The 26,891-nt window shown below is 40.7% G+C and overlaps 2 protein-coding genes across 2 annotated transcripts in view; one reads left to right on the top strand and one right to left on the bottom strand.

The window, feature by feature from the left end:
• The first annotated feature begins 5,046 nt into the window (after nt 1-5,046).
• On the top strand, nt 5,047-10,812 carry TMEM254 (transmembrane protein 254). The gene is made up of 4 exons (XM_086466994.1): nt 5,047-5,154; nt 6,901-7,004; nt 8,254-8,313; nt 10,630-10,812. Exons 1-4 carry the CDS (start codon nt 5,047-5,049, stop codon nt 10,748-10,750), a joined length of 393 nt encoding a protein of 130 aa, XP_086323120.1. The 3' UTR covers nt 10,751-10,812.
• Nucleotides 10,813-20,182: 9,370 nt separating this feature from the next.
• The window catches only part of LOC104348853 (uncharacterized), a 30,400-nt gene continuing 23,691 nt past the window's right edge, over nt 20,183-26,891 (bottom strand). Inside the window, exon 12 of the mRNA XM_086467255.1 lies at nt 20,183-20,281. Within this exon, the coding sequence (XP_086323381.1) occupies nt 20,183-20,281 (99 nt within the window). The remainder of the gene's footprint in view (nt 20,282-26,891) is intronic.

Genomic DNA, 26,891 nt, shown 5'->3' with positions numbered 1-26,891 from the left:
TAGTCAATATCTCTAAGTTAGAGATAGCAAATGTTTCTAAACTGAAGGGGGAACAAATTTTCTCCACTACTGGGTACAACAGAAACCTTAGTATTTGAAAATCTAAGAGAGTGATACGGTGATATAAATGTTGTGAGAAATGAGCCAGCTATGTCTCAGAAATTAGGTAGGAAGAATGCACAGGTCAATTTTATTGTTTTCAGCAGAACTAACTCATCTCAGTTAATATACCCAGTCACTGTGGAGAGCTCAGGACCCTACAGACACAACTTCAGTGAAAAAATGGTTTTTAAAACTAATGTAGTTGGCTTTGAAATCTCACAGAGGATCATACATCCCATTTTCATGTCACTGCATGGTTAGTAACCTTACTTGTCGATCTCATAACAAACATCTCTTTCAGCCTTAGATTCTTAAACAGTACTTGTGGCTTTAATTACCAACCTAATTTGAAATCTAAACCAAGTGATGCAAGTGAAAGAAAAAATGTTTGTACACAATTATGAGGGAACATGCTTTTTTTCCTTTCAAACTTTGTTTTAAGGTTACGCTTTCTCTCTCTCTTCTATGGCCTTGACTAGTACAGAAACAGAAAGTTTAGCAATCTATGCAGCCTGAGGCAAGGAAAAGCTAGATTAGCTCACCTTCTTCAGATGCTTGCAGAGCCCTGTCATCATGATGGCAGCTGGGCCAATTGCTAGCTACCAATATCTGCATGTTCTCTAGCACAGGAAAGGCCTGAGAAAGCACATGGAGCTGTGTTAATCCTGTCACAACAGAGATACGTGTTCCAAACTATAAATCTAAATCTGGCTTCTAGTAAGCTTGGCCAGAGCTGCCAGAGCTGCCTGACTGCACTCAGCCTTGGTGATATTTTGGTATGTAGTATGCTACCAAGAGCTGACAACTCCTAACAGCATGCCAGGTCTTCATTCAGTCACTTTGTGGCACTGATTAAGAGAAAAGGAAAGGAAAAAAGTAGAAATCTCAGAAGTTATGGTGAAGTAAAGTACGCAGAAACAGTTTTATTTCCCATAAACTTGGCAAAGTTAATGGGTTTGCATTTTTTCAATAATTCACATAACACTGTTTGGGATTTGTAGTTTCTAATTTAGATTATACTTATCAATAAATGCAATTCACTGACAAATAATATTTCCAGTGCTGAAGGCATCAAAACCTATTGGTCCAAAATATGAAGGCATAACTGCAAACATTTTGCAAAATATGATAGAGCAAGCTTTTCAGCTAGACTCTGCAAAATGAGTCTGTCAAACTTAGTTGTTAGGTTACATACTAACAACACGCAAGAAATAAGAAAAACTAATCATTGAAAGTAGTACATTCTCTGTCTTTTGATATCTTCAAAGTAAGATAAAATGCCCCTTGAAAAGTATGCTTTAAGTAAGTGCATGTTACTGAGGTCAATACAGAGAAACAAGGTAATATTTAATGGCCTGTGCTGGCCAGACTAGATCAAGCTACATGACTTCTGGCTTTAAATTATGAAAACTGGAACTATATTCAGCTTCTTAAATACTCCAAAGACTCCTGTCTTTTGTCAAGACAAACAACTTCTTTTTTAAAAAAAAAGTCAGGTCAAACACACTGCCCTAGATTAGAAATGGAACCACTGAAAGTCCACCCCCACAAAAGGTCTGAGCAGGGAGTTGCCTTCATTAACTATTTCACTTTAGAGTCTGAGGCTGTGGAGATGCCCAGGGCTGGTAGGGCTACCTGTGTCAACAAGGTTGGCAGCAATTGGGGGCTGCTGTCATGCATGAAAACTGGCCCCTTCTGGTAGGCCACATGCTGGGCTAGCTGGTTTTGTGACCACGGGCTATCCAGGCCAGGAAGAATCTCACTTAACGTTAATAAAACCCAGGATGCCCAGGATGACACAGCGTGGGCAGTATTCTCCGGAGTGTGGCAGAAAGGATAACACGACATTGTCCCTGCCCTCACCTGGCTGCGTTTGGCCACCAAAGCCAGTCTAACAGTGCAAATGCCCACGGAGATGCACGAGCAGCTGAGATGCGTGCGTCCCCGTCGTGTGTGTCCCCCCCGCCCTCGCCCGCAAGGGGCAGTAGGAAGGGGATCGAGTCCCCGTCCCTGGCTGCGGGTCACACACCCCCCCGGCCGAGATGGCAACACCTTTCTGCTCCCAGCGCCCTCCTGCCAAGGCAGCGCCCGGTTGCTGACAGCCCCGTTCTTTCCCGCGTTCTCCAAGCGCCCTCTCCAGCCAACTCCGCGCAGCAGCACATCCACCCTTTTAACAAGTCAGCTGCTTCTTGTATGCATTCTAATACAACTGCCTTATTGTGCCCTTAGAAGTTCTCCTTAGGGTGCGGGGCAGTCCTAGGCACTTCTAGCACAAAGCTCAGGCCATCTTGTTGACGGAGGGTCGCAATCACGACACTTATCTACACAGTTCCAGATAAGCAGGCGCTTCTCTTTTGCAGCGCTGGGAAGCGCGGGGGATAGCTCCACCTGGCGTGCTTCAAAGCTACATCAAAAATTCAGCATTTTTTATATCCTTTTCCTGCAAAGTCATGATCTTTAACATATTTTAACATAAGCATGCATGTTATGCCCGCTATTAATTTTGACATTTACAATGATTGGTCCACCCTATTAAATAAGTTTATTAATATTCTTATACTAACATAATCATTGGTTATTTTACTGATCAAAATCTCTGATATACAAATCAGGATGGGGAGGATGTGAGAGTCTTCTCATTACTTTGTTTCTATGGTTTCATCACACAAGATAACATAACTAGCTGAAAACGTACAATTTCACCCCTTGTACCTGTCCCACTGCCTCCCTGTTCTGTGTTCTGTACAATTCCACAATCCGCAAGCAGCTTTAGCTTTGGCTGTCTTCGTAAGGCCTGCATCTGCTGTCTCTTAGCATAAGTGAGGTTTTGTATATTTCTTACCATAATGTAAATTAATTGAATCAGGAAATAACTAAATACAAGACGGTAGTTGTTCATTAAAAGCAATTAATTACCAATGAAAAGTAGTTTATTCAAAATTCAGACCTGATTATAACAATCTCAGGGTCTCAGCACAACATTTGGATATGGATTTACAGTCAGGAAGAAGCAATTTGCATAGAACGTTCTAAAAAGCAAGGAATTAAGTAACAGCCTACCAAAAAAAAAAAAAAAAAAAAAAAAAAAAAGTTGCATTTTAGAAATTTCTGCAAGATACTAAGACGTAGGTGGAGCCACACACACTTTTCCCCTGCATCGCAAAGTAACCCAGGCAACTGTATCATGCAGACAGTATTCCATGTAGCCAACCTCGCTGTTTTTTATAGATGGCCTCCCAGCAACAGTTTTACCACCGCAGGAATTTCTTACCAAACTCTCCTGTAATCTACACAGAACATCCCAGCAAAAAAAAGCACGGTGCTTTGGGCAGGAATAGCTGGTGATGAAATACAGAGACAGGGAAAGAGAACAGTCTCAGAGCAGAACAAAACTAACCCAAGCACATGCAGTCAATTCCCTCCATAGCGACCCTTTTCTGCAACACAGTGCTTCATGCTGGGAAAAAGTCAGGACTTGCTGCACTAGTTGTTGAAGAAAACAGCTTTACAGGCACGTCATTAACACATAGTTAAAACAGCAGGGTATTTAGCCTTCAGGCAAGGAGAGGGAGCAGCACAGTCAACATTTCTCCCTGCGTTTATCCTCTACGCTGTCAAAGTCACTGTCAAGCTAACAGGTAGCAAAGCTCAAACGAAAGCATGAGACCTCCCCCAACATTTCTATCTATGGGCACCTTTCCCAAGGCCCTAGTGACCTCTTTGGACAAGCTCATCACCGAGTCCCAAAAGTACGTAGAGTAAAAAATGCTGGATTTAAAACACTTTAAATCGGTAGGTTTTGAAAGGTAAGGTATTACGTAGTATTGTAAATAAAAACCCTGAAGTGCTCAGTGATAGAAATGCCGTTACCTGCTTATTTTAGCCCAGTCGTGAGAACTACCGCAAATTCGCAGTCCACGGGTGGGCTGCGTCAGCGATGCTGTGCACATTTGTACCAAAGACAGCCCTCTGCACCTTCCCGGAGCCCGGTGGCATCCCTTGGAAGGCGCCTTTCAACCTCGTTTCCCCCCTCCTTGTGGCTGTTTGCCATTTCTGCCGCAAGGGGGCACTCCTGGCTTAACTACGGCACTGTTCACTTCCGCTCTGAGAAACAACGGGTGGCCCGGGAAGGGGCAGGGAGCTCAGGGGAGTGCTGAGGGGTGGGGTCAGCGAGCGCCTGGGGGCGGGTGGTGCACTGGGGCACAGGGCGTCTGCTGCGACTGATTTCCTACAGCTTCTGCTTTTCCTCCCTCCCTAAGGCAGACTGCTGCAGTTAATTTGCAAAGAGTTGACCTCAAAAGCTCGCTCCGCGTTGAGTTTCACCACCGCGTCTCGTAAGCTGCGGCTCCCCCTGGGCTGCTGCAGGGGCAGGGCCGCCCTCGGGGGATGGCCGCCTGCCTGAGCAGGGGCCTGCATGGCACTGCCCCGGGGAGCCGGCAGCCGCGCCCGGGACCGGCCGCGTACCGCGGCCGGGCGGCCCTGGCCGAGATCCCCGGAAGAAGCGACGGGCCGCCGTGCCCGGGTCAACCCGCTGTCCCCGGGCACGGCTCGCTCCCTCTCGCGGCACCGAGAGGCCGCCGCCGCTGCCGTACCGGGCACAGGGTCACCCCCTCACTGGAGGTGACGCCATCAGCTGCTTAAGGTTACTTTAAACCCAGCCGAGTTACTGACAGCCGACGGGCGGCCTCGCGCTTCCTACAGCCGCTTCTGCCCCGCGCGGCGCCCGGGCCCAGCCCGGCCCGCCATTCCCGGCGACGCGACGCCCCCGCTCAGGTGTGGACGGGACCATCCCCCCGACACGCGTAGTGGCACCTCCGACCTGTCACCGGCAAGGCGTCACCGGCAGGGCGGCCCCGCCCCCGGCCCCGCCCCCCCGCACGGAGGCCTTAGAGGCGACGGCGGCGGACACCCCCCAGAGCGGCGTCTGGCGGTGGCCCCGGCGGGATGATGGCGGCGACGGGCGCGGAGCGGCTCCGCGATGGCAGCTGCCACTTCCAGCGCTCCCGGCTCATCTGGATGATCGCCATCACCTTCGGCATGGTCCTCCTCGGCGTAAGGAGCGGCGGGGCGGGCGCGGGGCGGGGGCGGCGGGACTCCGCGGGCCCTGGAGGATACGCGCGGGCCTGCCGCAGCTCCCCGGCGCCCGCGGAGCCGGGGCTACAAAACTCACGGACCGGATGGGGACCTCCGTGGCTTTGCCGGTACCGCAGCGGCGGCGGTCCTCAGCGGGGCTGGCGGGTAGCTCAGAGGCTGCAGGGTGTGTAGAACAGGCGTCCTCAGCTGTACTGGGGTCGGATTCAGGCTCACGCCACTTTCTGAAATACACCGGGAGAAAAAGGAAACTGAAACCCCTGCTTTGGCCAGGTCAGCGCGTGAGGTATCTGAACAAATCCGTGACGGAAGTTCAGAGAAAAAAATGAAATACTTGAACTGGATTCCGAAGTGGAGGAAGGCAGTGGCACTGAGGGCCTGCCCGAGTGCTGTAGCTTGTGCGGGTTTGCATCGCAGGGAGCCTGCGAAAGCGTCTTCAACAGTCACAACATTGAAACCACATTGTGCGTCGATAAAACTCGCTCTAGGGCGACTGTCAGTTATAGTTATGCGTAAGGTGCATTTACTGTATATATTACTGAACAAGTACCAGTAAGGTGCATTTACTGGTGTTGGCTTTAGTTACAGACTGTATTAATCGGTAGTGTTGCTGGAGAACAGACTAGTCCGGTCACCACATTGCTAAAAACAACTTCATCTAAAATAGGGCAGATTACTGGAGTGAGGAGATTAATGACAGTTTTTATATATCGGTCAAGTTTATGAAGGCCATCCATTGACTTCCACGTGTTGTAGTTTTTCCTCTCTTTGCGTGGATTTTCTACATGTAAGAACCACCACTGAAAAAATGACAGTCAAGGCAGGCCAAACAGCTCACAAAACAGCTTTTGGACTGTTGCAAGAAACAGAATGAGTTTTAAGCCAATTCCCTGTTTAAATCCACCGTCTTGCCACATCATTGGCATAACCAAATTTATATATCGTTAGAAACTGCAGCACTGATACGAGAGGAAAGATAAGCCAGTGTGAGCTTTGGCCCAGCTCACTGCTTACCTTACATGCCCAATGGACTCTGAAGTGCACAGCTCACTGACTCCTTGCTTCTCCTCTACAGCTTGTTAAAATAAAGTTAGACGGTGATAAGCAATGCAGACAACTCGGTGACAGGAAAGATACCTGAACACTGCATGCTGCTTTGGTCTTGGGCTTTGTGCGGAATTATCTTCTGTGCCCTGTTCAAAATACAACAAAATCTGATGTTTTCTTTTTTTTAAGGGGCAGAGGAAGACTGATCCCCTAGTAATAGAGAAGTAGTTATTGCTCCTTCTGAGTCTAGTCATTGTTCAAATTCTTCAGGTCAGTTGCATCAGATTAACTTCTTCAGCACAGAGACAATGTATTTTTTGCTGCTACTGTGTGTAAGAGGTAAATGCCACTTAATGTGCAGATGCACTCTTGGTACAGAGATAGCAAACCTTAAACCTACTGCTTTGGTATCTTGTATGTCACAGAAAATAAATTTTGTAGGTTTGAATCTTCTTAGGAAAGTGTGCTTTAGAAGGCTAGTGGTCTTGTTGAAGACTATGGGTCTTGGACAAGGTTAATGGAATGAAAGAGTTGAAATACTGTGAATAGATGAGCCCTAAACAGACAGACATGGAGGTGGGGGGAGCGAAAAGAAAAAGCTAATTTGAAGGTTAAATTCTACCTTGAAGTAAGCTAACTTTTTTTTTTTTTTAATTTTAGTGGGTAACACTTTGGCCTTCAACTATACCTTATAGTTATTTGGGAATATTTGGTACCTTCCTTAATTATTTAGTGGAAAATCACCACAAATGGGTATGCTATGGGTAAGTTATGTTTGACTGTATAATTATTTTGCATCTCTCCTGTTGCCTGTCCCTGACTCTTCTGCTTAGTCTGTGTTAACAAGCTTTCCTGTAACCCAGTTGTTAATTACATTTAAAGAGCTCTCCTTTCAAGCTCATTACAGCTAAGAGTGTGGGGTGATAAGTATGTAGAAGACTAGACAGGCTAAGTCCAGTATGAAAGTTTAAAAATTCAACTTGGAATTTGGCAGCTGTGCTGTTATAGTGAGAAAGGAAAAAAAATACGATACTACTTTTGGAGACAGTTCTTAGTCCATGTGTAAACTTGCATTTATAACACCTCCTAAAAGTGGTCATTTTGTCAAATTGTTACTCAAGTGGCTAATTCTGTCTTTAGGAGTCTTCTCCTGGCGGCTCCCCCCCGCCACCATCTTCAACTAAAGAATATTTTCTACCCTGCTACTATCTTATCCTGATCTTCTCCAGTGTGAGAAATAACCTGCTGAAAGAACTGCATAGTGCTATGTTTTGCTGGGTTACAAAACTTAGTTTTTGTTAATTAAAATAACAAAAGAGCGGGAAAACACTTCCCTGTAACCAGGTCTCTCACTTGCTGACTTCCTGTAAAGACAGGAAGACTTCATTGTTTATTTTACCATGCACCATGTAGAAGATAAGCCTTCCTCTTTGCTCAGAGCATGTGTTGCTTTAGCGAGGTGTTGAATAGACCCAAACTGAATATCCTGTGTCACTTTTTTTTCTTTAAAAAAAGCTTCTATATGAAAATTTGTAGACCGAGTTTGACTAATGAAGTCATATTATATATTCTGAATCTGTACACACTGAATCTGTTGTTTTCATAGAATTAAACTTACAAAAACTTGAGTAACTCATTAGGACGGCTAAAAATACTTATGTAAGTAAAAGGATAGATTTTGCATGCTTAACTAAGATTAACTGCTTTCACCAAGCATTTGGCTTTTTGGCCTAATCCAAGTGCTGAAAGGTTTGGAAACACATAGTGGATACTTGAAATGACAGGTCCAGACATACTGCATGAGTTAGTTCCTCTAATTTTCTCAGTGGACGTAGTTTCTTTTAAGACTGTGCATGTGTTTTTTTCTAAGAGAAGAAGCGCACCTCACTTTCTAGGTTAAAGTGAGATGTCACTTTTGTGCTTCCAGTTTTACATTCTCTGCATGATGCATCTTGAATACAACTGTCTTCTCCCTAATTTTCAACAAAATAAAACACGTTTTCTTTTTATTAGGTTCTGGGTATCCTGGTTGATTCACGTAGTAGAAGCCTTCTATGGTGTTAAATTATGCCAGTAAGTTGTTCTCTCCCCTCACCCCAATGCACATTCTCTGAAAAGGGTTTCCAATACAAGTGACATAAGCTACAGACTGATTTTGGTGGTTCTCAGCAGCATTGCTAGGTCAGAGGATACTGATAAATTCTTGCTGCGGTGATGGCTTGCTATCCTCCACCAGAGGTTATGACATATTTCGCTAGTGGTTACTGTTATGCAGGGTGGCAAAAGCAAGGGACAGCAACTTGCAGAGCTTGTCTGCCTGCCTCTGAGCTCACTGTTCACTGGGTGACATTGCACTTTAAGAAGCAGAGGGAACAATAAGTATTGTAGAAGTAGCCTGATAACTTCAGGTGTTACAACTTCATCAGATCTTACCTCATCATAATTTTGAGACTGCTAATTTCCTGCTTGAATTATTGCATCTATATTGTGAGAATACAATTGGACACTTCCATTTGGGACTATTTAAGATCTACTTGTATCTGCAGGTTTGTGGGATAAAATATTTTGACTAATCAGACTATTAAAGTAAGGCCAACTAAGTCTTATGTTAGGATAACAAATTGTTTGAAAAGGTATGCTGTCCAAACACATCATTCTTCTGGTCACATGAATTAAGTTTGTGATAGTTCAGAAGAATATAGCTATTGGTTTTCATGTTCTGCAGAGTAGATGGCCAGTCTGTTTGCCATTGTAAAAATGGTGGGTTTCCTCTTTGTTTAGTTCATTTCACAGCTGTCTGTCACAGGCTTCTTGGGTAATACTGTTGGAAGCAAAGGCATTTTTGTTCCATGGAAAGCTATTTAAGGTGGTTCTTGAGGTAGTAGAATACAGATGAACATTTTCTGTCTTCAGAATGGGAGTTAGTAATAATTTATGAGGCTGCAGTTTTAAATTCTGTAGCTTTAAATTTAAAACTTGAACTCTGATTCTGCAGATAGATAGCTATGTAGGCTTACGGTGATTTTTAAGTACAAGGGAACTTGATTACCAGTGAATGTATGAAATGGGTGTATTGTAATCAAGTTAAGTAATAAAGTTTTACAGAGTAGTGTTAAAGCCTGTAAGAAAGAGAGAGCATAGATACCTGCCCATCATTGCCTCTTCAGACATAACTTCTGTAGATTACTAAACAGTTGTACTTTACTGTGAGCACCAAACACCATACACATTTTAGTGATGTGAAAGTGATACCTACTTGTGAACATCACAAAGGAGGCATGAGGAAGAACTAGCGAGGAAGCAGATACGAATTTGTTAATTGATAGTAGTAGTGTTACGGTCTGTTGGCCTGTGTTTCTGCATATGGTCTGCTCAAGTAAGCTTGCTTTATATAAGCAGGTACATTTCTTAAGCCCGTTTTCCAGTTTCTGCACTCATTTGGAAACACTGCATCTGGGCTAAGAAAAATGTTTTCACAGCTGGTAAGAATTTAAAAATGAACATTAAGAAATGTTATGTTAATCAACACTTGCTACACAATTATTTTGTTCGTGTAGAGGCTACAGATTAACAGCTGAACAGTTCTAGCAAAGATCGATAGAGGGAGCTCCCTCTTAAACGGATGAGTTAGAGCGGAGTTATGCTTGACATAATTGTTTACTGGAAATGTGAAATCCATTGGTTTTGCTATCCTGTTTATACTTGTTCTTTTCTCTGAAAATTCAGTAGTATTTCTCAACAACAACGAAGTGGAGGAAAAGGTGACATTTCTGTAATACACAGAAAAATTCACATATACTAAATTAAAACTTGCTGACATAGGAAGGTCTCTGCTTCATAAAGCAAGTTAGGTGCCTTCAGCTCCCTGTACCTGTATTTTTCTAGCCACAAATTCAGGTAACAATGCTTCTCCATCCTGCATTGCACAGAAATTGTCAGGCCTCTTTGCCCTGCTTGCATACAGTCTACCTTCAATGACTGTAGTCAAGAAGACGTTATATACAGACTTGTGTATTAAGATTAGTATTAAGCTACTCTAATTTCTTGGTTCTTTGTACAGAAACTTCTAGGGTAGAGTAATTTCAAATAGCATAGACTGATTTTGCAATTTATATATTATTGCAGAAATTGTATGCGTGAAATCTCTGGAAGAACCTTTGTTCCGTGGATAGCTTAAAATCCACTGAAATCACAAGAACTGGTATGTTTAGTTAGCACAGGAAGTAATTCTCAGTAGATTGAAATTAATGATGCTGAGTTCAAATGTTCTGATCAACTCTGTGTCAAGGATGGGTAGAGATATCTAACCTTACTTTGTAAGTATCACAGTCTAGTCTGCAAGACCGTAAGTATTTTTTGACACATTTTATGCTTTTGTTGATGTTACAGATCTAAAGGAATCACTGACCCAGCAATTCAGTTTCAATGGTTTCTTCAGACGCTGTTATTTGGGTATGCTTCCTTTGGTCTTCTGGTGTGTTACAAACCTTCAGCCAAGAAGCACTACTAGAAGACAGTGAAAGAAGTCACTTCTCATGTTCTTCACCCTCATTTTTCAGAAAATATCCTCATTTACATGTCTAGGTGCTATAATTAGCTAATTACATTCCTGCTACATCATGCAGTGCCCTTCTACCCAAGTAATTCTCCTCTTACTAAACAAGACAATTATAATTCACAGGGCCCTGTCCGTAGTTCAGTAGAAATTCAGCCCTTTAGTCTTGGCACTGACAAAGTTTAATCCCACTTATTAGGCAAGAAGCCACAAGTTGCTCCTCTACAGTTTTTGATATAGACTGTATACCCTGACTGTTGTTGAAAAGTTCCTGACAGCTGGTGGGTAGTGGTTGATAAATTATCTTTTCATGTGGAAGAATTTTCTTCTACAACAGGGAGAATTATTTACAGCCACAAGGCAACTTGCACCTGTTTTGTGCTAGGATTTAAATTTACCTATATTTTCTCTACAGGATGTTTTACTGGCTTTTGTTGTTGTTAGAGCCTGGTCTTTTTCCTTTGTTTTGTCAACTTGTTTTCTTCCACAAAGGACGGACCACTGTATTGCTGCAGGCACATTAAAAAGACCAAGTCTCGGTTGAGGTACAGTGATGAGCTTGGATACATAAAGCACTTTAACTTGGTTTAATACATGTGCCTTAAATTTTGTGCAGCATGACCTCACCTTTTGAATGAAGATTTTTAATCTTTGAGGTAGTATAGCATAAAGTACTGATACTGTAACTTTGAGGGCAGCTTTTTTGAAATGTAATTTACTACCCAAGAAAAAAATCAATTAGCATTCCAAAACCTAGATGAACACTTTGTATTTCTGAATGAAATTAGATACAGTGAGTAAATATACACCACTGTTTCCCAGATGCTGAAATCTATGGTTGAAAGACCATCTTAAGCACCCCTCAGAGTACTTCCTGTATGTGTAGCAGCCTTTTATCATGTTGTATCTGCTTTTGAAAATTTGAACAAGAATTTGGCCGTCTTATTTTAGCACTTTTAGAAGTAATAACTATTTAAAATACTAACTGTGATGTGGAGAGAAGTTTTACCACACCACTTGTGGTTCTACTATTCTGGAAGAGAGGACAAGAAAAGGTTATTCTTCCTCTAACAAAGAGCTCCACAAGGCAGTAACAAATAAACGTACGCCTTGTGCAGTACCTACAGACTGTAACACTTCTGATGGAGAAGTCTTATTCAAGCACAGGTACTTAAAGATTTTGCTTTTCAGTGGGTACTAAAAGCACGGAGAACTGAAGGGTTTGAAATGGTGGTTTGGTTTGTGGTTTGTTTTTTTTTTTAAATGGTGAACTGATAACATTTTCTAGATAAGTAGAAACTTGTGTCTAGTGGCTAGAAATCCAACAGGAATGTCAAGAGCCTGAGCTATGATTTACTGTGTAACCTTTCATCTTAGTCTGTGACCCTGGAATAAAGATTTTAAAAAAAGTGAAATTGTTTTTCTTTTTAATTTGTCCCAGAAATAAGTGTCTATACAAAATACATAGTCATCATCTTTACACCAGTATCGGTATTCACACTTGGAATGTACAGGGTCAGTGGGCTGTATGCTTTCCAGAGTAGGTCCCACGGAAGTCTAGTATTTCTAGCAGGGCAAGGTAGTAATGTGACTTGTCTCTACGGGGGGAAAAAGAAAAAACAAAACCAAAAAACCACAAACCAACCAAACAAACAAAAAACACCCCCCAAAACCCCCCCAACAAACCAAAACAAAAAACACACCAAACCAAAAAACTTTTCCATGACACTAAAACATCTATGGGTATACTACTTTGTGTGTCAAGAGGAATTCTAATTGAATGCTTAATGAGCATTAACTTAATAATGTGAAGAAATAAAAGGAATAACTTTGATTCAGTGTTTTCATGACAGTGTTCCTCTACAGAGGAGAAGGTGTAACAATAATGTCAAGGTTAGGTAAAGACTTACGAAAGGTGGTAAAAGACTTTTTTCTTCTTAGTAGGCATTTTTGTCTGTTCTTGTTTCCTGCTGCTCACTTTCCATCAGTGAAGCTGTAAATAAGGCCAGAGCTACCACACTAGCTTCCCCTCCCACTGCCAGTCTGCACACCAAGCACTTGCAATGCCCACCATCACAGCTTTCACAGCCCTTCCTCCAGGGCTCTGGCATGGCTATAGGTAAAATTAACAGCTCTGAGAAGTTAACCACATACTGTTAGTCTCAACTTAATTAGAAGGGCTTCCTTTTAGAGAGGCAATGGTAAAAGTTTCCTCAGAGCAGTCCAAGGAAGCTGTAAAAGGAAAAAAAAAAAAAAAGTAGTGAATTTAAAACTGCCTTAGTTAAAAAATATTTCTGAGTTAGAACAAGTTTTAGCCAGACACTGTCATCAGCAGATTTTTATGAAGCCTCTCTGGGTTTTTCTTTGGTTTTGGGGTTTTCTTTTAGCTTGACAGATCTCAGCAGCTCTCTGGAGGTTGCTGGGCATTGGTTACCAAACTTTTTAGAAATGCAACTAAGTTGTATTCATCTACCTTCAAACATTTTCTCTTCTGTACCCTTGTTTGGCAGCAGTTTGGATTTTCTACCTGTTTTTTAAAAAAAGTTAAAGTGTAAAAAAAAAAAAAAAAAAAAAAAGAGAAGTATTTACTCAGCCTCTGTCCCAGAGCTGTAAGCAGCACAGATACATGTTTTCCAGTGGTTTTGAAGCCCATGGGATCCCCAACTCAAAATCCAAGAAGCATGAGATAAAGCAATGCTAACTGCTTTTATCGTAAAATAGCCTTGAGGAAAAGAAAAACCTACAGACAAGATTTAAAATAATCTTCAGATACCATTTCTGAATATTTGTTTATAGAGTCCCTAACATTGCAGCAAGATAAACACACTGTAAAACCTTACAAAATTATTAGCTAATAAAAAGCCTGCAGCAGCATGAATCCAGGTCAGCAACTCACTAAGCCCATAAAGAGACATTTATGGCTAGTAATGGGCTTTTGGGAAACAGCGCTGATTACACCAGGCATAAGCATTTATCTAGGCTATCCTAATGGTGACAATAAAGGATTACTCTTAATCACACAGAGCAATTCTTTCCACTGCAATCAAAATATCCTTTCCACAACAAAAGGGGAAAGCAACAGCAGCATACCCTTATGTTCTTATAGCAACTCAAAGGGTAGGTTGAGTGTTGAGCTATCTCCCTCATCAACACCCAACCCACTGGGCCTGCCCACTGTTTAGCCCTCCATTTCAAATCAAAAACATAAGATAAAAATCCTCCTTGCTATGAAAGCAAAACTGGGTATGCTTTATGCTAATAACATAAAGTATATGCCAAGAAAATTTAAAACAACAGTGCCTGTTTTTTCCAGGCATATACAAAAATCAGTCATTATTTATTTAATCTGCATTGGTGAACAAAAGAAATAACCACATTCCTTACAACAGTGCTTTTATTCTGTGATTGCTAGGTAACTTTGTTGCAGGAGAAAATACAAAGAAACTACCCAGACCCATTTTCTCCTTTAAGTCATAATATATGGGAATATATGGAAATGAGTGTAATGTACTACTTAAAAGTAAGGCGAGCAATCCAGATCAGCATGTTTGGCAAAACACTGCTCAAATCAAGCTCTGTTGATGATAAGCTGAGTCAGGAAATGCAGCACCAGCTCAGAAACTTTGCTGAGCCTGAACAGAGGCAATGAGATGTCTCCCATCTGTTTCCAAGAAACATTTCTAAAGCCTTAAGGGCTGTAGCTCATTTTTGCAAGGGAGTGATGAAAAACTTCTCTCAGAATCCAAATATGTTGTCTTGCTTTGCCTCTTTTTCATGCTGACCTAGTTTTTTCTAAACACGTCGGGAGTCAACTGGGCCAGCCTTTGGAATACCCAAGTGTTGGTTCATTAAGGACATTTAATTTGCCCTGGGGCTGGGCAGGTGGTCTGAGTGGCAACAGAGCCCAGTTAAAGCTGGGAGAATGGCCTTATTTGCCGTTGTAAAGTCTGCAGTAAGTTTGACCACTATAGGCGAGGTCTTTGAAGTCCTACAGTCTGCTGCTTGTGGGCACTCTGGCACAATCTCTGGGGTAGGGGGGCAGATATTGCAGACCTTCTGCAGAAATACAGTAGATTTTAGAAGAACATGTTGTGGAAAGTAATTTCTAGCTCACCGATTTTAAGGCTTCCAGGCAAATGACCTTTGTAAGTAAACAAATTAAAAAAATAATGAATGCAGTAATGTTTCCTTGAATGAGAGAATCTGAATGATACATTCCTTCTGTATTTATACCTCATGTTTGAATAAAGAGAGGAGAATATCAAATCCCATTTTTTAATTACATTACTGTTGTATATGAGCACTCATTAAGGAGGCCATCAGTCTTACTTCACTATTTGCTATGCTGTTTTAAAAATGCTTTGTTTTTTCACTTGTTAATTACGAGCCTGTACCTTTTTATTCCCTTGCCTCCCAGCAGGTGATCTCCACATGCAAAATAAAGATATTTTTCAGGAGTTTTTTTGTAATGACTCCACTCATTTGAGGACTTAATGAAAATTTCTGGCATATGGCCAACAGCCTATACATTCAGTTTATCTTGTCAGCCACATGTTTATTCAGACTAGTACCTGTATGCAAGGCCTGCATAAACAGCAGGTTTGTTGAAAGCAAAAGAAACAAAAAGCACCCCTCAACATTTTCCTTCACTATTGCTCTTCAGAGGAGAGGCAGTGATACGGCACAATCCACATGCTGTACTAGACCTTACAAGGCCCCTGCAACTCCAAACATAACTACAACACTTGCATGACTGGGAAGGAGGAGGAGAGAGGAGAAAAAAAGAGGTATAACGAACACCATTGTATCATTTATTAGCATTCTTTGAGACTGTTCTCTCAGAGAAAAACCTTTTAGGTGCCCCTTGAGTGAATAGATAGGGAGACCAATTTACTGGGTTTAGTAAACACAGAAGTTAAAAAGTCCTTCTAAAGACACTCTAGACTTTTTATCAAAAGAAAAACATCACACTAACACCCTTGTCCATAAATTTCGGAAGGTTGAAATATTTAAAAATTCATGGCTGAAAAAAAAAAAAAGGCAAATAAGAGTACCTGCATTTAGAAGAGCTTTCAGACAGCATCAACAGCATAGCTGAACCCCCTCATGAACATCCCCTTGCCTCCAGGCTCAGGGCAAGTCCCTTTGTGGATGCACTCAGGTGTGGTTGATCTGGCTCTGCCCCTTAAGGACTCTTCCTTTCTTCCTTAGAAGTCCTTATGGTCTCTTTCTTTCTTCAGAGGGGTAAGCTGTATGTGCTTAGGGACCCTGTTGTTATGCATGATCATTATTGAATTACTTCAAAACATTCATATTTTATTAGAATATTTTCCAACCACAGACACCAGACACAGACAAAGTAAAACTGCAGCTTTACTTAAATAAATAAAGTGCTTTTGAACAATGGGAAATTCATCAGCTCAGGAGGGCACGACATTTAGAAGGATTCCCCTTCCATTGGGAGGTACCAAATATTTGGGAGCACATGAAAGCAAAGGTTTGTAGTAGAAAGAAACGCTGCAAACTTCGATACCATATACATGGCAGACTCCTTACAGTTAAACAAACAGCAAAGAAGGTGACAGGAGAACTGAAGCCATCAAATAAATGCCTGTCAGGAATTACATCTCAGCCCTGCAGTCTTGCAGTTTCCTTTTCCAATCACTAAGCTGCATGCCTAGGTCTGGATCTAGCAAAAGTTTTATATGGCATGTCAAAAGCACTTACTGCACTTTGGGATAAAAAGCAGGAATACACATTTCTGTATCTTCCAAAAGTAGTAGGCTAGATGGCAAGAGATGCTACTTGTGAGGATGCACCACCTGCATGGGGAGAAGAACTTTTCCTGATGCTATGTAAACATGTACTGGCAGAGCTTTAGATATTAATCCAGAGCTAACAGGGCCTGGCTGAAGAAATTAAGGAGCCAATGTGGGAAGAGCTTTTGTTTCAATTAAAGATACACCTTGTTCACATCAGTCCTTGGAAGAAGTTGTGATGTGTCCTTGACAAACCTTGTACTCACAGGACTGCTCTCAAAGCTAAATAGCCTAGCTCTAGCAGAATTACCTGGGTCAAAGCATCCTCTTCCACTGGAGACACAAACATGCATTTTAGCTGGTGGAGTCTGCTGCACCCTGAAATTGAAGGACTGGTTTACCAAAGTTCACAATATTTGTGACGAGTATCTCTGAGATCTGATTCACCAGATATCATGAACTTAATTCACCCATATAAGTCCAGCCCAGGATACCTCTGCACTCAGACTCTACACATTGCCCAGGAACAGAGCCAGGTACAAGCAAGGTGGCATTTGCACCTGGCTCAGTACATGAAATAGAAGCTCTTTCCAAGCCAGTAAGGAGGAGATGCTTCCCCAGCCACACCGGTGAGCAGTCTGGCAGTCTCCCATCTCAATCCACAGGGCAAAAGGAACACTCCTGCCCTGTGGTGCTCACCTCCCTGGCAGCCTGGAGCTCTCCATGCGTGAATGACATGGTTTTCATGACGATGTCAATGACAGAGAAAGGAAAACAAATGAACTCTGAATTTTTAATGCAAGGCTATCTGTACCATATGAGAGAATGACAACATTTTGTTGCTGAGATGGCAAGGCATAATTTTAATTATTTTTCAAATAAATACAATGCTTAGATTTACATTTTGCTGATTTAACAATTTGTGAAACTTTGACATAATCGTTAAAGTTATTTTTTTTCAAGCTACATAAGAGCACTCTATATAAAAATACTTCTTTAAATGAAACATTTAAAAAAACATTATTAGATCTTTGAAATGCCATAGTCCTATTATACTTCATAATGCAAAAAGGTTAGCAGCACAGATATTTCAGTACTCTTTCCAATTGCATACACTCATTTAAATGTTTAATTTTGATTTTTTTCCCCCCCTTGGAAGTATTTCATCTTAACTTTAAAGCAAATGGACTCGCATAAAAGCAATATAGAATGAAAATAAACTCTGGTATCATTATATTCACATGCGAAGTGTTTACCACTGAAGAGTGATTTACAATTTATGTTTATACTTAGTGCAATAAAAATAAAACCAAAATGCATATATCATGTTTGACATTTTAGGTATTTTCTAGACATCACTTTCTCCCCCCCCCCAAGAAAAAAAAAAACAACCCACATTTTCAAAATCATACAGTGATTTTGAGTGCATTGATGTTTGGTTGCTCTATCTGCTACTTCTCTTGCCCCAGTTTTGTGAAGATTTGCTAAACGCAGTTCCCACTGATTAGAAAAGGTTGTTAATTCTCTGAGCTTCAAAAAAAAATACTCCAGGATAATGCAGGATGATAAACCAAAGACTCAGACAGCAGAAGCTGTTGGCCACTACTGAGAACGTTGGTTATAAAGTTCCATTTTCTTCTTGCATAGATAGCAAGACATCCTCAAAATTTCCTGAGAGTTCCACCAAGAGAGGTGAGAGAGGATAATTAGACCTTTATTTATAGTGGGTTTACATCTCCATATCTGCTCTTTGATGATACGTTTCATCTCCTGTTTCAATGGAAGTACTCATATGCAATATGTAGTCTGTCATCACATATTTCTATACAGATTTCTTAAACTCTTCTGACCACAAATAAAGGAGTTGTGTCTGACATGCTATGATTTACAGGACATATTCTGGAGACCAAGCCCTAAGCCCATCATTCTGGATGGCAAGAAGGGAAAGAAACTAACTGTTGGGGCATCAATAATGCCCCAGGGCATCTCCTCTTCCACATGTGACTTCCTGATTGTGCTTTAGAGACAAAAGTTTCCCACTGCAGAACCAGGAAAGGATATGTATTAGCAAGTCCATTCCTACTGAAGGGGAGCACAAATTATAAATCGTAATATGACAACAAATGAGCATCAGTATAGCCTTGCAGCATCTTTCTCCCCAAAAAGCTGTACTAAAAGTTGGTTTTCACGGACATCTAGCAATGGCTCACCCAGCTTTGCATGTGGGAACTGGAATTATTTGATCCTACACAGTCCATGGAGACACTCTGATCTTGCTGGATTTTCAGCTGGGCTCTGCTAGGAGGCTGCTAAATACATCTTATTTATTTTATACACTTAATTATCAACTTGATATGCTAGAGGCAGGATTAAGACCTCTCATTAAAATACCTACACACAAAATTTGGGACAATTCTGGTTAAATTTCATCAGGTGGAATGGTATATATTGGCTCTGTTGCAGCTGGCCTTAAATTGAATTTTGCCCAAGTGGAAAGGAGACTGTTGTATGCACGCTCAGAAGTGGGCCTGAATCTCTCTTACATTTCTTGCCTTCCCACTCTATTACATTGTTAGTTGGTCTCTGCCTGTGGTGATGAACATGGTATTTAGGTCAATGTGTTCTTTGTTAATTGCATTAGCCATGTGCCCAAGACTTAGGCTTCCTCTTCTCCCGGAACTGCCTTTGGCTATTAACATGTGGTCTTTAAATATATTTCACTCTTAACAGTGTACTTAATCTGTCAGGTGAGACGGATAGAGTCTGTTTTAGGCAGGGTAAGATGATCAGTGGAATGCTAATTACAAAATTCACATGGGTAGAGAGACCCCTTTTTATAAAGAAACACAAGCCATTTTATATGCTATTTTTTATACTGAGTCCCCAAAGGCAGAGAGGAGAATTACGTATGTGTTCTGCATATGAGAACAAGTTATATTCAGCATACTTAATTTTTTTTATTGCTGCAACATCTTTTGGAACTTTGCTTTGTAAATGGGATATTTTCCCTTGGGGACGGGGAAAAAAAAGTACAATATTGGCTTCTTCCAAGGGTTTTTTTGTTTTTGCTTAATTCACATTTTATTAGCATAATTTTTCCTCACATGATAGCAGAGATCAGAACAGAAGTGCCTTCAAACCCACACCCACATACAAGTATATATCTCCTGAAACATATTCAGCAAATGGAGAACTGTTTCTGGCTTGGAAAATGAAAATTACTCTACTAGTTGTATGGCAAAGTCCAGCAGAAGCAGTTGCATTACTTAAACTAGGGGCATCAAAATCAAAAACTTTGAGATGTCTATATTTAGATGTAAGGAAAAATGCCTTCTCCCTCTTTATTTATTGAATGTCATTGGATCCTACATACTAGCCAAAATCGAGACAGCCATCTGATAATGAATTATTGAATTTCAACACCAGCAGAGACTAGAAGTTTCGTTTAGCTAAACTGAAGTTTTGAGTTTAACTTTATTCCCAAGGACATTCACTACATTTTGAGCAGGAAATAAATATCCTGAAACTATTCAACTTTGAAAGATAGTATTTGTTCTGAATGCCTCAAGATTAGGGCTTGTAAAATACTTGTCAGAGGACTTCATCCCTTTCCCTGGTGCTGGGCCCATCACCGCTCTGTCCAGGCAGCTGTGGGGTAGCGTTCCAGGAGTGCGTTCCTCAGCTGGGCTGTGTGGATCTTGTCTCTGGTCTCCACAGTGCAGGTGACCTGGGAAAAGAATTAGGAACATTCCTGATGGCATGACAGCAATCTCAGACAAAGGCATTTCAAATGAAGTCCTAAAATACGCTCGTAAAAGCAAAACAATCAGCTCAATGTAAAAATTCTCGACCTCACATCCCCTGTCTATGCAGGTAAGAAAACTGATATCACAGACATCTGGGGCTCTTCCAGCCCTTCTGCATGGTCTTAAAACCTTCCAACAGCCCTACTTTTTATTGCCTTTGAAGTCTGAAGAAGATAGAATGATCCTCTACTGGCTCCTGGACACAGGTATTTGTCTACTGTTGGCCTCCCTGAAGCGATCCGTTAGCAGCTTAATTCTGTGGGGTATGTACATGGTGCTGCTGCCACCTCACCCATCTCTGACTCTGACCTCATCCCCCATTTCCCATATTCCTGGTCAGTGTTTTTTCCATCCTTCAAGCTTTTTATATTCTCCTCCTCCTCTTTCTCATGGAGCTATCCCCCAGTCCTTTATTGTCTCTGTAGTATTCTGGCTGGTTTCATATGCTCATACACCTTCTTGTTTTACTCTGATTTTTGTTTGCTCATTGACTTACTTCTAGTTTTCTGTTATGGTTGTTCTGCTGCTAAATCAAACTAAATACAGGTAAACCTAATCTTGATAGTTTTATTTTTGTTCTTCACTTGCCTACACAAGTATTATTGACAATCCTGTCATGCAGCCACTGAAAACAATAACTTCAATGCCATTTTTTCAATACTTCCTTAATCCCTCTTTTCTACATACTCACATCTCTGCTGCATCGTATGTAAATCTCTGCACTACTAAAGGTGAGGCACCAATGCGAAGGTGCAGATGGAAGATCGTACTTCACAATTTTGGACTACTAACTTCTGTCACCACTGACCCTGCTGGAATTATCACCGATGTTGAAAGTGCCACATGGAAAAAAGACCTCACAGAAACATGGAAATCTAGCGAGGAAGGGATCCAAGATGAGTCACAGTGCAACAACAGAGAGTTTATTGTAACGGGCAAATCTACAGAGAATAGAGGAAAAACTGGTCATGGTAACCTTAAGGTGGACTACCAGAGAAAGATGCCCTGTACAATGTTCCTATCAGAGCTGCACCCCTTACAGAAAGCAAGAAGGCAAAAAAAAAATTTGTCTCTACTCAAATATGTTTATGAGGACATTTCTAAATAAGAACTTTGTGAATTCATGTTTCCAGGAACAAGCTTAAAATAATAAATCTTTAGAAAAATTAATGAATGAGAAGACAAAGCACTAACTCCAGGTTATTTTAAACAGCCATGACCTCACTTAATTTGAAAATTTGCTATAGCTTCTTAAATATTTATCACAAAATAAGCCACGTTTCTGATCTGTTTCCATAATTCTTCTCCTCTTATCCTGAAAATAGTTCTATTATTGTTTGGTTCTTTGGAACACGAATTAGATGCTAATTTCTTTCTCCTCTGAAAAAGTAGGATTTAGTCTTGAGAATGACAGTCAGAGAAGACAATTAATAATGAGAGAAGAGGAGAGAACACAAAGACTGGGAAAATTACCTAAAGGATATCGAGGCATCAAATACCCATTATCCTTTCCATGAGTCATATAAAATCCCTAAACTTTGCAGCCATATCTTCAAGGGCACACACTCATCTCTCATGGAATTTAATTTAAAATTTAATTTAAAAAAGCAAATGTTTTCCCCTTCCAGTACAAAGACAGTAATCATGCCAGTTTTGTCCTGAGCAAATCCGTTGCTGCACTTGGAATCAGACTGGACTTGCAAGGCTCAGCTTTGAATGTTTGGCTCAGCTTTGAATGTTTGGCAGCAATCATTTACTCTGTCCTGGAAGCAAGCTTGGGAAAGCATTTTGATTTACAGAGCTAACTATCCTCCTCTCTGCCCTTTTCTTTCTGCTAATGATTGAAGCCAGACAGACTTGGACAGATTGGAGCCAGAGAGCTTGTAAACAGTTTGAATAAATTGTTCTGTGCATGCACAGCATCCAACACGTGATATGGCCATTAATATTCTGTAGTGTATTATAAAAGTAATAACAACAGCAGCAGCAGCAGTAATGAACAACTCCAGAAATTTACCTGATTTTTCACATTTGTCAAATAGAGGAAGAGAGAACATTTGCTCACAACAGGAGCAAACAGAGAACAACTCTACACTTTAGAGCAGCTACAGATCTAAACAACAAAGGTGGCAAGTATTTGCTTTCTTGCTTAGACTAGGCAGTTTCACCTTCACAGAGCTCCTCTCTCTTAGTCACTTCAGCTAGGAAGTATGATTTCTGTGAGTGTCCAACAAGGCAGTCCTCATGATTGGGGTGTTATATAAGGATTATACTTATCTAGGATGAATAGTCACTACTAGCTACAGGAGGTTGCATATCTACTGGTGCACTAAGAGTAAGTGCTCCAAATTGGTCTTATTTAAAAACAAATAACCTATTGCCTGATGTTTCTTATACTCCAGACAAGCTAACCCGCGACAACGACAGAAAACTTTACTTTAAATTTGTTTCAAACCCATAAGCCCTCAGTGCTAGACAGAGGCATTTTGATCCAGCAGCACTCTCTTGGACTGCAGAACCATGTTTGCACAGCAGGCTTTTCTTTTCTGTATGTCAAAGAACATACACAAAAACAACAACAGAAATGAGTACATTTGAATCGATGCATTCTCTCTCCTGCATATTGTATCCTTGCTGGATTAAAAAGTAATGATAACTAAAAAAAAATCTGCTCCTGTAAGACCATCAAAATAACCAGCCAGATGGATTTTCTACTGCATTTAGAGTATACGCTCTCTGTGGCAGGTAATCTAAAGATTGATTCCAGCCGAAGGGTTTAGTTAGCCTGTTGGGGTTTTTTATGGCAAGCCTACAAGTAATGGAAGGCCGAACAGTCTTCACTGAATATTGATGTCTTGTAGGTTTTATTTAACAACCAGAAATAACTGAGGGGGCAGGACAAAGGCTGAAAAAAGATAAAGGAAAAAATTGATCACAAGTTATTACTCTGTGCAACGCTGAAATCCAGATGCATGATTTCAGATATTCATAGGAATTAATTCCATTTCAAAGAGAGGAAAGTTCATAACTTCACAAAAGGAGGAAATTTGCAAAGTTCTGTGCTAAACACTTTGGGCAACAGGGTGAGCACCTCTGCTCCCCTTTAACTGAAAGTCTCACATGTGGACACTTTGCCTTTTATATCGTATTTTTCTAGATACTAAAAATTAATTTAATGTGCCTCTCAACTCCTTGATGCCTGATATCTGTAGGTTACGTATGCAAGTAAAGATATTGGGCGAACATACTGAGCTGACACTAGAGAGCAGAGGAAATGTGAGTAGCGTTGCTTAATCAAAAGATTTCAGTCTTTTGTGCTTTTCCAGGCTCCATGTAAAAATAGATCATAACTAACTAGTGCAATTCCTTATGTCACTGACTCATCCACTGAACCTTTGTATCCCTCTTCTTTAATCCTAGAAATTATATTAATCATCTTCTAAACTGTTCGTCTTGTAGGATTCAGATAACTCAATATGCATGATACACCATGCTCAACAATAGTATAGGTTTGTTTGTACTAAAAACACTGGAGTTAGAAATTAAAACTTTCTTTCTATACACTGGTTTCAGTTCTACAAATAAAGCAAGACTTTTCATTTATATTAAAAAAATTGACAACAGGGCAATTTTCTGAATTATTCAGTAAACAACCACTGTAGGTTACTACACGTTACAGATTATTTGGCAACAGCACTCTAGTTTATAGTTGGGGATCAGCTGACAGGTATTCCCCAAGGTCAGTGCAATGCAATGCTTGGGAAAGAGCGCAACAGCTGCCACAGCTGTGACTTGGTTGTGCAACCTGAGCCCTTACCTTTTGTCATACTCTTGCATTCACATTGGTGAGCATGAGCACAAACAAGTTACCGTCGCATTACCTAAGTCAGATAATAATCCAACAGGTCTACCCTTAGCCTCCCCAGACTCCGGTTCTTATTTCTATAACCGGGACAGGCTATGCTGTACCACATTAGTCTGCTGTTGAATGCTGTTAAAGAAAATGACCAAATTGCTTTGGAGAGCCTCGCAAGACATGTGTCGTCAAACTTCCCATTCCAAACATCTCCATTTTGCAGATGGGGAACTGAAGCATTGAAACAGTGCCTTACCCAGGTCATGCAGGAAATGCTTGAGGAGTGAGAGCATCCTTCTCATAGCTGGACAGCTGCGTGCTCCTCTCTACTCTTTTCATAGGACAATAATACAGAATATGTTGGCAACTGGGGACTCTAATCCAAAATATTGTCCTCCAGCCTTTTACAAAATGCAAGTTGGCCCAAAGGAATTTACTCAAATTGACCAGAGCAGACTCAAATAATTGAATGAGTTCTGGCCTGAGGTGAATAAACTGTATGGGAATACCAGGTATTACACTACACAAAGTGATCCAGGAAACCCAGCATTGTTGGAACAATGTGTAATGTTATCATAGAGAAAAAGCAACATTTGATTTATGAATTAGTATTTTGTTGCACAGTCAGAGAGAGAAGTAATGTAATGGATGTTTTTTTACAACTGATCTCTCCTGAGTTATTTAAAACAACAGCAGAGTTAAGCTCCAGAGAGCTGTATCTAGTTAGCTGGTGATACTGGATGATTTTCCTTAGCTCTGATCTTTATTTTTGTTTAGAAATTCCTGGTCATATAACCTGCTTCAATAGCTATAAAATGTGAAGTCTACCAGACTGGTTATTTCTATGATTTGCTAGGAGCTATCTATTTCAATATTGGGGACTTTGGAAGCCATTTCCTAACTGCTCAGGTAAGAGTGAATTAGGATATAGTCCTCTGCAAGACAGAAATCCAGTATGAGCCACAAGGAAAGAGAAACTAAACAGAAGGCACTATCGAAAAGAAACTCCCATATTGTTCCAAATAACATGACCAGCCATTTCCATTGCACAGTGCACTTCATTAAGAATCAGCTGAATCTAATGTAGCCATAATCCCTTTTATAAAAAAAAATTAAAAACTCCTATTTTTGCCAGTAAAATGTTTCAAAAATTATTTTTCCAGAAGTGTAGTTTGAACATAACACTCCCTTTTAGAAAGTCCTTACTACTCCATGCAGTCAGACTATCAGCAAGGATCTTCCCATGGAGTGTTCCAAACATGCACCAGATGAATAAACACTAACCCAGAAAGGCATTTCACTAGAGGTGAAAAAAAATGCTCTGTCTTCCTGATAAGCAGTGACTAGAAGCCAAGTTTCTCTGCTTTGGAAATGAAGGGGTAAATCTAAAAGGATGATTAAATACTGAGATGACAATCTTGACAGGACTGGTTTAATGTTTTAAATAAGCCACTACACTTACTGCTCTGTTCTGTCAAACACTTCATCTATAGTCACATTTGAAAGCATGTATTAGAGTGGAGCAGGTAGCTGTAACGCCTTTCTTATGATTACCACCAGTTCAACACATGATAATTCGGTTCTTGATCCAGATTTAAATGCACGCTTAATTTAACGTGCTGTGATTTACACTGATTAAAATGATACAAAGGTCTTTGCAGATCTGCTTTAGTAGAAAATGCTTAAAGTGCTTTGGTGGCACAAGGTTTTGGCTCTTAAAAGCAACAAAGTAAAAAGCAAAACCTCCCCCATGTATATCAGCTTTAGTATGAAAATATGTACATTTTTCTCTAACAGGTTAGAGCAAATTCATTGTGATACTTAAAGATAAATTGAATGCTCTACCCTTTTTGATTACCCTTAGTTTAGTTTTCAAAGAAAAGCTTCACAATTCACTAGGTGTCACCAGATAGAGCTGACTCCAAAGTCACTGAGGTCTATAAATCTGGATCACTACTTTGTACTTCACATCTAGTTATCCAACAGCCTCTTGCAGGCTGATTAAAAGGCATAATGCAAATCCAACATCCAATTAAATTATTCAGGGACACAAATTCCTCGCTTCAACCCTCTTGTAGTACAACACTGTCAGATTCTTGGTGGACAGTCAGTAAAAATACGTTGTATTTAAAGTGCAAATAATATCGCATGCCACTTTTTCATTCAGGGACTGTATTTACTGATTAAATTGCCTCATTGGGAGAAGTTGCAAGAGCAATGGAAAATTGTTCTAACATTCTTAATCAAAAAGTAAGAGAGTGGATTTTGTTTAATTTACTTAGTAACATTAATAAAATTTACAAGCCTTACTTCATAAAAATCACATTGAAAACTTGAGTCACAGGGTTTGTCAAATCTAGCCTTCAGTAAAAAGTTTTTTCAGAGCTCAGTTAGTCACTGAATCAGAGGGATTTGTCTACCCCATGCAGTGTCACGCTATCTTCAAGTTACCCGAACAACTAAACTGGCCTATTGTTATGGCAAACTGCTGAACAAAGTAGTTTTAGCCCTAGACACTTGAGAAAACTGATAATACCATGTTCTGAAAGATGTTGTGAACTTCACTGTAGTCCTTTGCTATAGGCATCTCTAATCTAACCTGTTCTTCATATCTGCAAGTGAAAATACTAGGCAGGTTTTTGCATGCCGCTGGGAAATTAGATTTATATGCCAAA

The sequence above is a fragment of the Leptosomus discolor genome, chromosome 6, assembly GCF_034619465.1.
Source record: "Leptosomus discolor isolate bLepDis1 chromosome 6, bLepDis1.hap2, whole genome shotgun sequence".
Classification (NCBI taxonomy): Eukaryota; Metazoa; Chordata; class Aves; order Leptosomiformes; family Leptosomidae; genus Leptosomus; species Leptosomus discolor.
This window is presented reverse-complemented; position numbering and strand designations above follow the sequence as displayed.

What these genes read in the sequence shown, in the direction of transcription:
- TMEM254 (XM_086466994.1), top strand. Translation starts at nt 5,047, where the DNA reads ATGATGGCGGCGACGGGCGCGGAGCGGCTCCGCGATGGCAGCTGCCAC. An exon ending in TCGGCATGGTCCTCCTCGGC is followed by an intron (nt 5,155 to 6,900) that starts GTAAGGAGCGGC and finishes TTTTAATTTTAG; the next exon opens with TGGGTAACACTTTGGCCTTC. An exon ending in TATGGTGTTAAATTATGCCA is followed by an intron (nt 8,314 to 10,629) that starts GTAAGTTGTTCT and finishes TTGATGTTACAG; the next exon opens with ATCTAAAGGAATCACTGACC.